The sequence below is a fragment of the Dama dama genome, chromosome 18 (assembly GCF_033118175.1).
Source record: "Dama dama isolate Ldn47 chromosome 18, ASM3311817v1, whole genome shotgun sequence".
Classification (NCBI taxonomy): domain Eukaryota; kingdom Metazoa; phylum Chordata; class Mammalia; order Artiodactyla; family Cervidae; genus Dama; species Dama dama.
This window is the reverse complement of record NC_083698.1, coordinates 99,997,402-100,015,623: the sequence shown is the minus strand read 5'-3', so window position 1 is coordinate 100,015,623 and position 18,222 is coordinate 99,997,402. Positions and strand designations below refer to the sequence as shown.

General features: G+C 40.7%; 2 protein-coding genes across 2 annotated transcripts in view; both read right to left on the bottom strand.

The window, feature by feature from the left end:
• LOC133073053 (trypsin-like) overlaps window positions 1-15,982 on the bottom strand; it is a 41,629-nt gene extending 25,647 nt beyond the window's left edge. The window contains exon 1 of the mRNA XM_061166545.1: window positions 15,892-15,982. Within this exon, the coding sequence (XP_061022528.1) occupies window positions 15,892-15,982 (91 nt within the window). The remainder of the gene's footprint in view (window positions 1-15,891) is intronic.
• On the bottom strand, window positions 8,732-15,759 carry TAS2R5 (taste 2 receptor member 5). The gene is given in 7 exon segments (XM_061166275.1): window positions 8,732-8,825; window positions 8,827-9,265; window positions 9,268-9,600; window positions 11,624-11,692; window positions 13,031-13,127; window positions 13,674-13,689; window positions 15,743-15,759. Coding segments are annotated over 7 exon segments (1,065 nt in total).
• Window positions 15,983-18,222: the final 2,240 nt, after the last annotated feature.

The following is an 18,222-nucleotide window of genomic DNA, read 5'->3' as shown; positions in this document are numbered from 1 at the left end:
CAAAATAAAACATCCAAATAGAAATATTTGGATTTACCACACCAGTATCTTGTGTTTTCTCATTTGTATCTCTGTGCATATCCCATAATGAGCTGAAGAACCAAGAATGAAACATGAAATAAGCATTTTCCACACTGTCCTGGGTTATATATATTATCTCACTTAAAGCTTATAACAAACCCTCAAAGTTATCTTTTCTTCCCACTTTACAAATGGGAAAATTGAGACAAATAGAAGTTACTTAACATTATCTATAGGTGGTAGTTTGTCAGAGCCTGAAATGGAATCCCAAAATGCTGGATTCTTAGCCCTATGCACTTAGCCTTGAAGTTATAGGCAAGTCCATAGCATTACAACAGATACTGGCTTCTGTTCCCTGATACTTCTCTCCTTTGCTTTTCGCTTCTCTTCTTTTCACAGCTATTTGTAAGGCCTCAAGAGGCAGGTCAGGTGGTTTGGTATTCCCATCTCTTTCAGAATTTGCCACAGTTTATTGTGATCCACATAGTCAAAGGCTTTGGCATAGTCAATAAAGCAGAAATATATGTTTTTCTGGAACTTTCTTGCTTTTTCAATGATCCAGCGGATGTTGGCAATTTGATCTCTGGCTCCTCTGCCTTTTTTAAAACCAGCTTGAACATGTGGAAGTTCACGGTTCACATATTGCTGAAGCCTGGCTTGGAGAAATTTAAGCATTACTTTACTAGTGTGTGAGATGAATGGAATTGTGTGGTAGTTTGAGCATTCTTTGGCATTGGTTTTCTTTGGGATTGGAATGAAAACTGACCTTTTCCAGTCCTGTGGCCACTGCTGAATTTTCCAAATTTGCTGGCATATTGAGTGCAGCACTTTCACAGCATCATCTTCCAGGATTTGAAAGAGCTCAACTGGAATTCTATCACCTCCACCAGCTTTGTTCATAGTGATGCTTCCTAAGGCCCACTTGGCTTCACATTCCAGGATATCTGGCTCTAAGTGTGTGATCACACCATCGTGATTATCTGAGTCGTGAAGATCTTTTTTGTACAGTTCTTCTGTGTATTCTTGCCACCTCTTTTTAATATCTTCTGCTTCTGTTAGGTCCATACCATTGCTGTCCTTTATTGAGCCCATCTTTGCATGAAATGTTCCCTTGGTATCTCTAATTTTCTTGAAGAGATCTCTAGTCTTTCCCATTCTATTGTTTTCCTCTATTTCTTTGCACTGATGACTGAGGAAGGCTTTCTTATCTCTCCTTGCTATTCTTTGGAACTCTGCATTCAAATGGATATATCTTCCCTTTTCTCCTTTGCTTTTGGCTTCTCTTCTTTTCACAGCTATTTATAAGGCCTCCCCAGATAGCCATTTTGCTTTTTTGCATTTCTTTTCCTTGGGGATGGTCTTGATTCCTGTCTCCTGTACAGTGTCATGAACCTCCATCCATAGTTCATCAGGCCCTCTGTCTATCAGATCTTACTACTTCTCTCTGTCTCCACTGCTACCACTCTGGTAAACCTGGAGTATTGCAGTATCTCCCACTTTTGCCTTACTAAATTCAACCTGTTCTCAATACAACTTCTCTTAAAACTTGTCACTTGTCTCTGCTTTTAGCAGAGACAACCTCTCCAAGGTTCCCTCACTCAGAATAAACAAAAAATGTGTACAATGGACTATAAAGGCCCTAAAATCATGGGCCCCCCTGTCCCTTTGACCTCATCACCCACAACACCTCTACTCCAGCCACAATGGCCTCCTTGCTCTCCCTTGAACACATTAGACACTTTTTTACTCAAAACTTTCACACTTTTCCCAGATTCCTGAATGGCTACTTCCCTCACTCCCTAAAATCTTTGTTTGAATATTTTCTGGACTTCCCTGGTGGCACAGTGGATAAGAATCTGCCTGCCAACGTAGGGGACATGGGTTTGCTCTGTGGTCTGGGAAGATTCCACATGCCTCGGAGCAACTAAGCCCATGCATCACAACTATTGAGCCTGCGTTATACAGTCTGAGAGTTCCAGCTAATGAGCCTGCGTTATACAGTCTGAGAGTTCCAACTATTGAGCCTGCGTGCTACATCTATTGAAGCCCGTGCACCCCAGAGGCTGTGCTCTGCAACAAGAGAAGCCACCACAATGAGAAGCCTGCACACTGTAATAAAGTAGCCCCTACTCACAGCAACTAGAAAAAGCCCCCACACAGCAATTAAGATGCAGAGCAGTCAAAAGTAAATAAATAAAAACATTTTTTAAGACTACAGGGATTTCCCTGGTGGTTCAGTGGCTAAGACTCCATGCTCCCAATACAGGGGGCCTGAGTTCAATCCCTGGTCAGGGAACTAGATCTCACATGCTACAACTAAGACCTGGTGCAGTCAAATAAGTAACTTAAATAAATATCTTCTTAGTAAAGTCTTGTCTGACTACCCTATCTAAAATTAGGACCCCACTTCTGGTGCACGTTCATCTTCTGTAAGAATTTGGCAATGCATATGATAAACTTTAGCACTATGCATATGCATATTCTCTGATGTCTACCTTTAGAGTTTTACAAGATGTTCACTGTAACACCATAGAGAGCAAAACACTGGTAGGGTGGGGGGCCACAGAGTGTGGTTCATTTTTTAAAAGGCAGTACAATCATACACAATAACATGTGTGGTCATTCAATAATATCTACTGTTCTAAACACTGAAGACACAGGAGAAAATCAAAGATTTCTGTCCTCATGGAGTATACATTCTAGTTTAAAGACACAGATAAATTTTAAAATGTATTATGTCAGGTAAGTACTATAAAAAAAAACTAGAGTAAAACTGGGAGTACTGAGGTAACATTTTAAAGAGAGCATACATTGAGAATTACTCAACAAGGATCCCCAAAGCTGGAGTAGGTTCTATGAAATTTTCTTGGAAATGCAGAAAATAGAGTTGAAAGGTGGTTAGGAAAGGCAGTGTCTGCTATCCTAGAGAAATCGTTGATTAACATAGAAGAGTCAAAATGCGACGACCAGGAGTGAGGAAGTGAGGATGAGGAATATGTTTATGACAAGTTGTGATAGTAAAGTGTGACAGAATGTGGCTCCTGAGTCTTGAACGTCCCCAGAAAGCACTGATGGTGACAAATGGGCAGAAGAAGGGAAGAAAATAAGAGATCCATCTAGGGAACATCCAGGACAGGAATCTCAGGAGTAAGGGTTGAATTGGTTACCATTCCTCTGGGGATACTGGAAAAGCCCAAAACCAATTACAAAGCTAGGGGCCTGAGAGTGAAAGATGCTGTCATCAGATATTCCCCCAACTCTTCTACTAGTTCCTCAGAGATATCCAGTGCTGAGTTACAAAACCTTACTAAAAAAGAAAGCCTAAACTGTTGATACCTGATTTTCAAAGTTATCTTTTACCTTAAATTCAGGATAAGTTCATCTTAATGATACTATGCTAAGAAAACTACAATGAGATTAATACTCTACTCTTCTTAACCTCTTTTGCACACTTAAAAGACATCATGCCTGAGTCCTATCTCAGAGACTCTGACGGAATTGCTCTTGGGCAAGACTTGGGCATTTGTGATACCTTTTAATCTGCCAAAGTGATTCTCATATGCTGCCAAGACTGAGAACTTGAAACTAACCATGAAGCATGTACTATCTAAATATTTCCCAGAATTTTATAGAACACTAGAGGCTACAAAAAATGGTTTTCTAAAAACTCATGTTTACTGATTGCTTCATACTGCTGTATAGAAACACATTAACTCTTAGATATTGACCTTATATATAGTTACCTTTCTAAATTATTTCCTAAAATTTTTTAATTATTGGTATTTTCTATGTAGACAACCATATCTGCTTAAAATAATGACAGTTTTATTTCTTTTCTAATATTTACATGTTTTATTTCTTTAATGTGTTGTTAAGCATATAAATCAGTGGTTTTTTTCATATAGTCACAGACTTTAGCAATTACTGCACTATCTAAATCTAGAACATTTTCATGACCCTGACAGAAACTATATATATCCATAAGCAGTCACTACCCAATACCTATATCCCCAGCACCTGGAAACTACTAATTTACTTTTGGTTCTATAGATCTGCCTATTCTGAACCTTTCACATAAAGGGAATCATAAAACATGAAGTCTTCCTGACAGGCTTCTTTCAGTGAGCATGGTTCAGGTCCATCTGTGCCGTACCATCTATCAGTACTTCTCTCCTTCTTCCTGCTGAATAATATTCTATTACATGATTATGTGTGTGTGTGTGCACACACACACACCACACTTTGTTTATCCGTTCATCAGACAACAGACACTTGGGTTGTTTCCACTTCTTGACTATTATGAACAGTGTTGCTGTGAATATTCATTGGTAAGTTTTTTTGTGGACATATATTCTCATTTCTCTTGGCTATATACCTATGAGAGGAATTGCTGGCTTATATAATAACTGTATTTAATGTAGAATGTTGAAGTTTTGAAGCTACTCCACTAGCTCCCACTAAAGGAAAGAACCTCAGCAAAGTTTTCAGCTTTGTTCTTAAAATGCTCATACATTGCTGATGTTTTCTCTTTAATTGAAAGTAAGTTGTCGCCAACAGGTTCATTTTGTCTTCAATCTATATGCTTAATTTCTTTGGTCTGTTTCTCCTATTTCCATCTTTTTACTGTTTCCTGATACCTTCTCAGAACGTTCTCTGAGCTGACCTTCCAGTTCATTAATTCACCATCAGCTGTATCAATTCTGATGCTTAATGTCACTGTTGAATATGTCATCTAATCTAAAAATACATGTTTCAGAAACCAAAGTGGAATTAGATTTTTTCTCGCCACAGGACTTGTCATCTATGGCAGGTATGATCTAGAATCAACCAAGCAGAGGTTCTTAGCCAGGATTTTAGACCTCGGTACTATAATTCAAAGGGACATGTGAGGCACAGAGGGACAAGTGCCACACAGAGGCAGTGGCAGTGTCAAGGTCACAATGCTGACAGTTGAAAGGTGAATGGTGGTGCCAGCATCAGTCCCTCAAGAATGATTTGGTTGTGTTCTCAGTTGTTTAAACCCCCTTGATTCCCTTTCTGATATTGATTCTCCCTCTCTCCTTTGATTCCAAGAGATAGCTAATTCCCTTCCAATGAATTAAATTTATTCTTAAGTCATATCAAGTTGGACACATGAGCTGGGATGTGGGGAGAGTACAGGAGAGTCAAAGAACTGATTTTTTCCTTCTACATAGTTCAGATTCTGTAGCTACTGTCATAAGTTATGATTTTAAAAAGCAAAGTAAAAAATATATTACTTAAATTCACAAAAATTAGTGACCAGAAGAACGACAAGTAAATAAAAATAATCAAATACTGAAGAGGGGAATAAATTTGAGGTTAAGTGAGACAATCCCCAAACTTTGATGAACGGGATTCAAAAGTTACAGTTCAAAGCTAATAAACCAAGTAAGAGAGACAAAATATTTAGAGTTGTGAAATTCATCACCAGAAGAATGACGACAAAAGGTAAAATGTGACTACATCTGGGACTAATGTCAGGGCATTTTCTACCTGTCTGTACTGTTTACATCTCTTCCTAGTTCCCCTCTAGGCTGCACCATCAGAGATCTCAGTCCATAAGGGAAAGGAAGTTTAGCTGAACCCACACACACGCACGCGCGCACATGCACATGAACACAGACCCAGCTGCAGCTCTGAGAATGCAAACTATAGAAGATTTAATTACACAAGATTTAACTCAAGAGCACAGATTTGCCTCCAGATTTGTTTTCTTGGGTAAAACACAAAGTAGCCTCACATCCATCATGAGCTAAATCACATACAGAAGAGGAAGGAAATTCAATCCCAAAAGATGACTAGGAAAATGCAAGTGTTCTGTCCCTGAGAAAAGCAAGCAACAGAAACTTCAGTCTGTCATGATTTTGGATCTTGGCTCCCAAGCATCCCACTAACACAAAACTTGAAAGATTAGCTGCTTATTTCACCTGTTTAAAAATACTCAAAAACTTGAGCATGCCACAGGCTAATCCCAGCATGAAGTCTCACAAGTACGAACAAGAAGAACTTAAGGTTTACTGGAAAAAGCACAAGATTTGGGGTTCAAACATCTGGGACTGTTTTATTAGCTGATGATCTTGAGCAAATCATCACTCCAGCCTGAGTTTTGTCATCTACATAATGGGAAGACAATTACCACTTGCATAGAGTTGCTAATAAAATCAAATGAGATAATAGACTACATATAAGAACACATGATACAAAGCCCAATACAAATGTTAGGTAAGTATCATTATTACAACAACTGGTCACAGTAGACAGCTGTATAGGCATGGCATAATGGAAAATCTATCCTACTACTAAAAATATAGCCAGAGAGAAGTATCTCTCTACTTGAAAAGGATGATTATTATCATCTCCAGAAGACTAATATGGTGCTTGGCCTCACACAACTCACAGTGACATCAGTGGAGCTATGCCTCCTTTGAACGATGACCAATATCCACATGCACCTAGGACACTCCTCAGTTCACAGCTTTGGATAAGGAAAAGATATGTGTTAGAACATGTTAATGAAAGTAGATTAGCATGGTGAGTAAGAAATGAAAAAAATGTAAGTATATCAAGTACTGTTCTTTAGATTACAGAGGGGAAATGTGTTCAAATAAGCCTAAAAAGAAGGCTGAGGAAGTAGATACAAAGGATGCGAAGCTAACTCCTTAGGAAAGTCATGTGATATAAAGAAAGAGTCTGGGATAGGAGTCAGGAAAGTTAGTTCTGGCTCTCTGTGAAACTCTGGAGCAGCCCATTACCCTCTCTGGGCCTCATTTTCTCTATAATATATAAAAGGAGTTAAAAGGCTACTTCACACAGCAAATCAGTCATTTAGAAATTGTTTATTATAGCCCAGGTCATATTCTAGGCACCAGGAACCTAAGGAGGAAACAAAAACAGGCAGAGTTCCTACTGCCATGGATTTGATGTGCTAGATGATCTCCATTCAACTCGAAGACCCAACGTGCTAAAACTCTGCCTTTAGGCTGTGGAGAGGCCAGAGTGGACAGACAGGATGGCTAAAAGACCAAAGAAAATAAGGTTTGACCTCTGAAGGGAGCAGTGTTCTTTTGGGGAGCGGAAGCAAGTGCCGCTTGCTCCCATCTTGCTTCCCCCAGGTCCTGGGCATCAGAACTTAATACCAATTATGGCAGCCAATTGACTTTTATCCTAAAAGGAAAGTCTAGGGCTCAAAGAAACTTCCAGAAATAGAAATATATTTTGTTTTGTTTTTCAGTTAGATAACTAGAGAAATGGGAAAATCCTTTGGTACTTTTATTAAACTTATCTAAAATGACTAACATTAACAGACAGATGAAATTTCATAAAAATTAATGATCACTACAGTAATTGTTCCTAACCTCTATTTCATATAATAGGAAAAACACAACTTATATATGTAAATTTAAAAGAAATGAATTATTTGTTATATATAAACAGAACATAACACTTCTTTTACCAAACATGAAGCCCCAGCCTTGATTTCTATAATAAATGAAAATAATGTACTTCATATTGTCAAGAGAGTAATACTGATTTTTATTCTGCATTTTCTATTTCCCATTTGTTGATTTAGTGTTAAAGAAGGAAAGTTTTTACTCAGCCATTAAAAAGAGTGAAATATTCACACTATAAAATAGATAATAAGAACCTATTGTATAGCACAGGGAAATCTACTCAATACTCTGCAATGGCTATATAGGAAAGAATTTGCAAAAAGAATGGATATGTGAATATGTGTAACTGATTCACTTTGCTATACACCTGACACTAACATAACATTGTAAATCAACTATACTCCAATAAAAAAAACTTTTAAGAAGAATGAGGTAACACCATTTGCAGCAACATGGATGGACCTAGAGAGTATCATACTAAGTGGAATAAGTCAGACAGAGAAAGACAGATATATGATACCACTTATAAGAAGTGAAAGTCACTCAGTCATGTCTGACTCTTTGTGACACCATGGACTATACAGTACATGGAATTCTCCAGGCCAGAATATTGGGATGGGCAGCCTTTCCCTTCCCCAGGAGATCTTCCCAACCCAGGGACCAAACCCAGGTCTCCTGCATTGCAGGCAGATTCTTTACCAGCTGAGCCACCAGAGAAGCCCAAGAATACTGGAGTGGGCAGCCTATCCCTTCTCCAGCAGATCTCCCTGACCCAAGAATCGACCGGGGGTCTCCTGCATTACAGGCAGATTATTTACCAGCTGAGCTAGTAAGCAGAATCTAAAAAGAAAAAAGTTGATACAAACAAACTTATTTACAAAAGAGACACAGACCCACAGACTTAACAGAACAAACTTATGGTTACCAGAGGGAAAGAGTTTGGGGGAGGGACAGATTGGGAGTTTGGGACTGACATGTACACACTGGTAAATTTAAAACAGATAACCAGCAAGGACCTAATGTGTAGCACAAGGAATTCTGCTCAATATCATGTAATAGCCTAAATGGGAAAAGAATTTGAAAGAGAATAGATTCATGTATATGTATAACTGAATCACTCTGTGTATACCTGAAACTAACACATTGTTTATCAACTATACTCCAATATAAAATAAAAAAATTTTTAGGAAAGAAAGAAAAAATTTTAAGTCAGTCCTCTTTGGGAGAGCTATCAAAAAATTATTTCAAAACAGTCTCCTGACCACTCCTCTCTCTCCAGCTCACAGGCCCTGGGCTCTTCAAGCACATACAGTCTTCCACAGGATTCTCTCACATGTCTGCTTCATCCTGGGGTTCCCCATGATCAGTATGACAGAATGAAGAGAAGGGTAGTGTCTCAGAGATGAAGAGAGTGATGAGATCCACAGGAAAAGTCTTGGAGCTGATGGAGAAGGGGCTGGCCAGGATGCAGACCATGTAAAGTATAAGGAAACAGGCCAAGGACTTCCGGACAGTGATGTGAGCCTTGGCCTGAGCATCTCTTCTGCCGGCTGTATGGACCTTCATCTTCCTGTAGTGTCCATACAAAGGGACAGTCAGCAGCCCAGAGGAAACAAGAAACGTCATGCAAGGCATCATGCTTCCTGTATTGAGCTGTAATACACATATATAGTGCCAGTTTGAAAGGGGGAATAAGATGCTGCTGTTTCCTTGGGAAGGACTGGAGAAGTCTAAGCTACCCCTGACTGTAAGTTACAAATTGATCGTGAAGTACACCAGGAGGCAGCAGCAACTCAGGTAACAGGCCCTCTGCTTCAGCCACAAGACCGCATGTTCACAGTCAGGATCTTCCTACAGTAGCAGACACTGAGAAAACTCGCAAACCACAGGCTGGCCTGGCTTACCAGAACCCTGAAGACACTGAGATAGCGAAGCCAATGGCTGCTCTGGAAAAGCAGGAACAGACTTGAGTCCACCACAATCAACCATTGCAGAAGCAACCAACAGACCGCCAGGCTTAGGACAATGAGGTTATACAAGGACTCCCTGAATGTTCGGAGCCATTCTCGAAAACTCCAGACCACAAAAACTCCATTTCCAACAAGGCCAATGAGAAATTCAGCCACTGCCACCAGCATCAGCAGTCCTAGGATAGAAGTCGGCACAGCTGGGGAAGTCTCTCACTGCTGTCGCAGAAGGTGCTCTGCTTTAGTGCAGATAGGTGTATACAGCTCTTGGCTACACTGCAGATTCCCTGAAGGTGATACCACACTCAACATAAAGTCTTAGATCGCAAAATCTGGATTTGGTCTTCAGTTCAGTTCAGTCGCTCCCTTCTGCAATCTGTCCTCAAGCATAGACTGAACAGCTCTGACCAGAAGCAAAGAGTTTAGAAGTTAGAAATCTCTCTGTATTTGCACTCGCATGAACGTTCCTGGAACAAACCCTGAGACTAGACATTTGAAACATCACAGAGACCAAGACTCCTTCTCAAGGATATTGGGTTAACATTAGATACTAACACATTATATAATAAGGGCTTTCCCAGGTGGTACTAGTGGTAAAGAAACCTCCTGCCAAATGCAGGAGACAGAAGAGACAGGGTCTGATCTCTGGGTTGGAAAGATGCCCTGGAGTAGGAAATGGCAGCCACTCTGGTATTCTTGCCTGGAGAATCCCATGCATAGAGGAGCCTGATGAGTTGGACACAATTGAAGCAACTTAGCATATATACAAACATCAACAAGAGAGACCAAGTGAAACATTCTTAGATTCTATACCATGCCAGATGTGAGCTTGTTCATATAAAATAGAAATTCTATTTTCATAAAAAGAACTTTGAACATGTAAGCATGAAAGCTGAATAAACTCAGAAATTCAAAATATATTTTATCATTAAAGACAGAATTAGGGGAGTCTGGGAAAAGAAAGTAATCAGAGAACCAGAACATATTCCACTTAAGTGGCAAATAATAAAAAATATATAGGAGATAGGGTACAGAAACCATCACTATTAATCATGATCTCTGAGGTCATCTGCCTTATGATCAATTATCCACACACACTTGACTTAGCGTACATCTCACATCAAAATCTTAAGAGAAAGGAGATTGGCTCAAAGAAGTGAAAAAAAAAACTAGCACAGTTAGCAAGAAATAGAGGGAAAGTGCTTCATTTATTGTTCAGATTCCAAGTTCCTTGGAACCAGCCAAAAGCAAATGTGTTTGTGAGAGGCCGAATTCTAAACTGGCCCCCAAAGTTCCCACCCCTTGGTGTACACACCCTGAATAATCCTTGAGCAGGTGCAGGGCTATGAATAACAGAGGATGTCACTCCTGTGATTAGGTAATATTACATGGCAAAGATGGGGGGCTTTTGCAGATGTAATCAAGGCCCTAATCAGTCAAGTTTGAGTTAATCAAAAAGGAGATTCACCTGATTTAATCAGTTAATGTCTTGGAGGAGGAACTGAGCCCTTCTGCTGGCCCTGAAGAGTCCAGTTGCCATGTTATGAGAGTGTTGCATGTTGAGGAACTATGGGAGGCCCTGAGATGCTTAGACTGACACCCCCATCTAACAGCTGGCAAGAAAATGGGACCTCATCCTACAAATGCAAAGAACTGAATCCTGCCAATAACCAGGAGCTTGGGAAAGCACCCTGAGCTCCAGAAGGAACACAGCCCAGCCAACATCTTAACTGTGGTTTTTGAGAAGCCTACACAGAGGGCCCACTTGGGCTGTGCTGGGAGCCTAATCTACAGAAACCATGACAATAAAAGTATGCTGTTTGAAGCTGCTAAACTTGTCTTGCTATGCAGAGAACAGAAAACCAGTATGGTATTCGATATAGGCTAGAAACAAGCATAAAGGAAATGAGAAGACAGTGGAATTGGATTGGAGGGGAAAGGCCAGGCTGGCTTCTTAGGAAGGCAGCACGGGCATAGTGAAGAGTTCTGTCCCATGTCCCAGCAGCACCTGGGGCACTCTGTGCAGCTGCAAGTGAGCCAGCACCCTCGCGAGGTCTCAGCTGTTCCACTAAAAATGTAATGGACTGTAGGACTGGATTTCAGTTCACTGAGGTCAGATACACACAGCATGCACCATGTGCCAGGCAGTGCCGCAGGCACAGGGACACAGCAGTGAGCAGCCCCTGGGCCCAGGCTGCAAGCGCTGTGCCACAACCCACCCACCTGAGGGCCTGGCGCCTGAGAACCCTGCCTGCAGCTGTGGAGAGGCCAAGGGGAAGGCCACAGCCGCCACTGGTCAGAGAGCCGGGATGAGGCATGAACCTCTCCAAGAGCCAGGCTTCTGTGGTGACTTTTCAGGCAGCAGGTGCCACTGTCCTTCTCTCCTACCTGCCGCACTTCAGGTCTTGGGCAGTGGAACCTCAGGCAAAGCAGGGAAGCCAATGACATGTATCCAGAAAGCCCAGTCTCGCCTCAAAAAAAAACCACCAAAAACAAAAAGATGGTTTCTTGACAGATTATGAGTGGTGTTAAGAAAGGCTAAACCACATAGAGAACTGAGATAATTAGCTAACTCTAATAAGAAAAATGTTTGTCTAAAAACCATCTAGCAACTAATGCAAGGTTCAAGTCTTTTTAACACTCATTATTTCAAAATTACAGCTATTTTTTTTTACTTCATTTCCTCAGGGGATACATAGTCTACACTGGCAAAGAGAACTGGATTACCTATATTAATTTAGAAAAATGTGATCCTTTCCATGCAAAACATGAAAACTCAGTTTTGACATCTGGAATTTAACAAAATAAGCACTTTGCATTGCTTAGAGAGCAACAGCTCTGGTTTCTATTCTGTTTTCCACATTACTTTCTCATTTTATTTCAAACTTAAAGAAGAAATAAGAAAAAGAGTTGAGGACAGAAACTTCATTAACTCTACAGTAAGTTAATTATAATAAGTGAATTTTACTATTGGCAGTTCTCTAGAGTAAGGGCTGATTTGATCTCCCTCCCATGTTGTGGACACCTTCCATAGAATTCTTCAACAGGTCTGATTCCGCCTAACCATTATAATCGAAATGTCCTTAGTCGCTCAGTCGTGTCCAACTCTTTGTGACCCCATGGACTGTAGCCCGCCAGGTTCCTCTGTCCATGAGGATTCTCCAGGCAAGAATACTGGAGTGGGCTGCCTTACCCTCCTCTAGGGGATCTTCCCAACCCAGGGATCAAACACAGGTCTCACCACATTGCAGCCAAATTCTTCACCGTCTCAGTCACCAGTGGAAGCTCATGAATACTAGAGTGGGTAGCCTAGCCCTTATCCAGGGACCTTCCCGACCCAGGAATCAAATCAAGGTCTCCTGCATTGCATGTGGATTCTTTACCAGCTGAGCTACCAGGGAAGCCCAATATGTAAAGGCAGCCATGAGTATGAGGAGATGAGCCAGTGGTGGGTTCAGCAGAGGAAGAGCTGGAGATGATGGCAGAGAGGCTAGCCAAGGCATGAAAGCCACGTGGAGAAGGAAGAAGCAGCTAAGAGACTTTGGTTTCAAAGACTCAGGTCTGACACTTTCATCCAAAAAATGCCTTTCACCTACAAGCTACCAGAGTCAGTCCAGCTCCATCTCCTACCTCTGACATATCTCAGGGACTCAACCATTCTGTACTCCTGCACACAGCCTTTTTCAATGCTTCCCAGAACTGTGCCCACATCGCCACCAGAAGGCCTCTAGAAGGCAATTCGCCTATAGCAGCTGTTCACCTGAGCAAATTAATTCTTCTCTTAATACACTGTATGAGTCTAAAAATTCAGATATTGAGCAAATTAAGCATGTTATTAATAAGCACGTGTAACCAAAACTATCAATACACATATATTGTCTTTACAGATTCTTTCCCACCACTTCATGAAGAGGTGGAGTTCTTGCTCTCTTGGATTGGTACCATGTCTTGGGTACTAGAATCCAGGTCTTTGCAGGGAGAAGGAAGTGCCAAAGTGCATCATCCTCCATGGCTGGCGTGCCATGGACGCGGCGTGCCTGGCATTACAAGGACCAGTGTAAGAATATAAGCAGCAGCAGCATTGCTGGGGCAGGAAAAGTAAATGGCAGTGAGGAGACCTGGCAGACAGGATAGCAGGAACTATTTTCTCTGGTTCCATAAGTATGAAAACTTGGGAGGAGAAATAAGTAAGATAGACAAGATTTGGGAGACCCTCTAGGAAGCATGGCTTAATGCCGCTTCCCTTGAGAGTAAAATGGATATAGAGACTTACCTCTAAACTAGAATGTCTGGAAAGGGAAGCAGAGTGAGCAGGCAGTGGAGAAATCTGCAGACACCACCTTAACCAAGCAATCCAGGTTAACAGGACCAATGAATAGTCATGATGACATCATGTACCCCTGATGTGATGCAATGTGATGAGAAGGGTGCTTCACCTCTGTGAATGCCTCTTCCCCAAAGGCATTCAAACCCAGTCTAACTGTGAGGAAAACATCAGACAAACTCAAGTGAAGAGACATTTTACAAAATGCCCAAACAGTAACCCTCCAAGCTGTCAAGGTCATGAAAAACAAGGAAAGACTGAAAAACATCATAGACCAGAGGAGACCAAGACTATCTGCAATGTGATATCCTGGATTGGACCTTGGAACAGATAAAGAACATGTGTGGGGAAACCAGTAAAATTTGGATGAAGTCTGTAGTTTAGTTAATAGTTACTGTATGAATGCTGGTTTCCTGGTTTCAACAAATATATCAGGTTATGTAAGGTATTAACATCAGAAAAGCTGAGAGAAGAGAATATAAGAACCCTACATACTCTCTTTGCAACTTTTCCGCAAAATAAAATTAAAACTTTATTTTTGAAAAGTTACATAGAACCCAGTTACAGAAGGCTGTTCGCATGACAATCACATTTTTAACATTCTGGAACTTCTGCTTTTCTAGAGAAAATTTGGGAGACTGAGGTTTTCCCCTCACAAGATCATGCTAAGAAAAGAGTCGAGCGACAGAGATGGCAGACAGGACTTTCCAGATATCTAACCCTCAATGGGACACAAATCTCTCGACAAGCTCCTTGTAAGGGGAATTTAAAGAGGGGCACTTGGGGCCACTCACAGAAAGGCACCATTGCTTCAAAATCCAACAGGTTTGGGTGTGTCTCCCCGCTCAACTAGCCAGAAGCTATGTTCTTACACAAGTCAATTAAGCTCTCAGAGCACCTGGTTCCTCCTTATAAAGAAAGTTTTTATAATAATGCTTACCTCACAGGGATATTGTGATGATAAAAGGACATATGAAATTACCTATCCTGGTTCCTACAAATTAATGTCAGTGTTTTTCTTTCCTTCCTTGGTGATTTCTCTCCATACTCACTCCTGTCAACAAAGTAGGGGAGCATCTGAAGTCTGCTGGTATTCACAGTATGCAAATACAAGAACTGGGATGGTGCTTCTAAAAAAGGTGATCAGCTGTACACAATTCTAGAATTTCTGGACAGTAAGAGTAATGATAGGAGACAGGCCTTTAAAAACAGGCAGAGATGTCAAAGATATACAGGAATAAGTGAGAGTTAGAGAGGTTTTTTGAATAGTATCAATATATTTGATTATTTCTTGAGAGCCCTGAATTCAGGTCATTATATAGTCATTGTCCCAACTTATGAAAGCAGCAAAGCTGAGACAAATAATTTTCTGTATTTAAAATAGGTCAGCACAACATTATAAAACAATTATACTCTAATTTTTAAAAATAAATATATAAAATAGGACTTCCCTGGTTGCTCAAATGGTAAAGCGCCTGTCTACAATGCAGAAGACCTGGGTTCAATCCCTGGGTCAGCAAGATCCCCTGGAGAAGGCAATAGCAACCCACTCCAGTACTATTGCCTGGAAAATCCCATGGATGGAGGAGCCTGGTAGTCTACAGTCCATGGGATCGCAAAGAGTCAGACACGACTGAGCAACTTCACTTTATATATAAAATAGGTCAGAAAATCATGAAACAAATCATGTACCTGTGTTTACACACCTCATTTGCAAGCAAGTTGTACACACATGGAGCCATCACCCAGGGCCTCAGGCCCCTTCCTCCTAACATGGAGGTACATTCCTGCCTTTTCCCAGACCCTACACAGCCCTCAGCCATCATCCAGAGAATAAGCCAGCTGTTCCGACGTGAAGCTACTGTTGGCATGCCCCAAGAAGACTGACCTTACACGCCCCCCCAGCCGCTTGGGGAGGCTGCTGTGCAGTCCGTGCCCCTCCCCTGCTGCGGTCCTTACCCACTGACCCCTCTCCCCCTCCCTTCCCTCCCCAACCTCCAGTAACTTCTATCACCTACCTGTACTCGATTTCCATGCCAGGCAAATTCTCACACATCCATGGAGTTTCTTTTCTCCCTTTTTCACTTAAGGAATCAAACTGGCCAAGGGTCAGTTATCTAAATCCTTAGGGAGCTTTATCAAATTACCACTTCCACCTTCTACTCACCCAGGAAGAACAGGAAGCAAGCGTACAAAATTCGAAAGTCCCAGCTTCTCCAGCGCTCTCTGAGAAACAGTGGGCAGATGAGAGGATACATCTCCAGCTTGAGCTTAAAAAAAGAACATTATTGGGAAACCTACTCTAAGTGCTTTCAATAAGCTTCAGTTTCGCTGGAAAACCCTGGCATTTGAGACTATCTTAAAAGTTACATTCAATTTATGCTTTCAAACACTACTGTCTTCTTCCTCTTAATCTCTTCTTTCTTTTGTTAGTGTTGTTTTTTTTAAACTGGAACAACTGAAAAAAGCTTGTAACAACGATCGGGGAAACCCAAAGTCACATATGTTTAAGTGAAATTTCAGCAATATAGAGAAACCTTCAAAATACTTGAAAAGGCCAAGAATCCCATTTAGTTTTTCCATGAATTTTATCTACCTTCCCACCCTCTTTCTATTGGCCTATTCCTTCCCAAATAGTAGCATTCAAAAGAAATTATAAAATGGTTTCTTCTTTAATGTCCCTACTTGCTGGTTTAAAAAACATATCTCACATAAATTACACGGCCTAAAAATCCAGTAGCTATCGGATCTCATAATACTTATTTTGGAAGGAAACTAAGCACCCACAGGATTTCATATCTCCCCTACCTCTCTCAGATAAATAGACAGATAGAGATAAATAGATAAATATAAATCTAGCGCCTTAGGGTGAGATTTTCAGGTTAGATACATCCTGCTTCAGACATCATTTTGAATACTTTTTTCCTGTCCTAGAAAATAAAGCTTTATAATTGGACATTATTCTACTTGGGTCACTATGTCTTCCCACTCATCTTGTGATACAGGGGAAAAATAATTGGATTTTAGAATCAGAAGATGAATTGGAGCCTTGGGTCTACCCTCTCCTAGTTTTACTGTTACGAGTCATTTACTTTATCTGTTTGTATCTCAATTTTCTCAGTCACATAATGGGCATAATGATACCTACATTACCAAAGAAATCGTGAGGAACCAATAAAATAGCACGTGAAAATGTGCCCCAGAGAATATTTGGACTTGTAGCAGTTAAAAGCTAAGTAACAAATCCCCCAGTTATAGCTACCACAGTGAATATTTCATGATGTTATACAGACATTGTCCTGGTGCCTGCCATTCATTTCAGAAAGTGACTCTTCTCAAGAAAGAGTTTGAAGAAAGAGTCTCAAGTTGAAGGAAGGTTCGAGACTTTCTTCAAATAGCAAAACCTAATTTAAAAATTTCCTAATACAAAACCAATACCTCCAGTCCAAATAGGAAATAAATGAATACAATATAAGACAATCAAGAAATGAATTAGCAGAACTTTGTCAATACTAGAAAAAGAATCCAGATAAACCCAAAGAATAGTTATTCACGCAGCCTTTCTTAGTGAGGAAAAATAGAATTTTGACATCAGAAGACCCCACAGCTCCTTTAGACAGACAGAGATAATTTCTTACTGTTTATATTTTAAAGTATGTAGTTTGTTCTGATTACCAAAGAAATATATGTTCATCATAGAAAACTTGGAAACTTTGTGGGGGCGGGGGTGGCGTGGAATTACCCAAAACTTTCTGAAAGTCAGTGTTGATCACTCAGTTGTGTTCGACTTTTTGCAACCCCATGGACTGTAGCCACCAGGCTCCTCTGTCCATGGAATTCTCCAGGCAAGAATACTGGAGTGGAGTGCCATTCCCTTCTCCGGGGGATCTTCGTGACCTAGGGATCGAACCTGGGTCTCCTGCATTGCAGGCAGATTCTTTACCATCTGAGCCACCAGGGAAGCAAAACTCAAAACTTTCTACCTAAAAATAATTGTTGTTTTCAATTTTTTTGCATATGAATTATTTTATTTTTATTTCACTTAGTAGTATAAGTATTTTATCAGATCATATAAAAATGTTCCTTGACTATAAAGTAGTAAATAGCTACACATTACTTCATCATAAAGATGTATGCTATTGTACATACTTACGGTATAGCATGTTATTTGAGTAAGGCAACAGAAACATCAAACTACAGAGTTGAACAGAATAGAGACGTTTATTTTTCATAAACAGTCCTGGAGTTAAGGTAAGGCAGTTCCACAGTGTTAGGAACCACACAGCCAAGTCTAGGATGAAAATCTGCTCCACTATCCCCAGGCCATCACCTCATCTGTGGTGCAAGATGGCCAATCCCTGTATCAGCGTTCCAGCCCACAGAAAGAGGACCAGGGAAAAGAGGAAGGCAAGGCATCTACTAACACCTGTTCTGGGGACACCACCTAGAAATCATATACACAGCTTCTGCTCATACTGTATTGGCAGAACTCAATCAT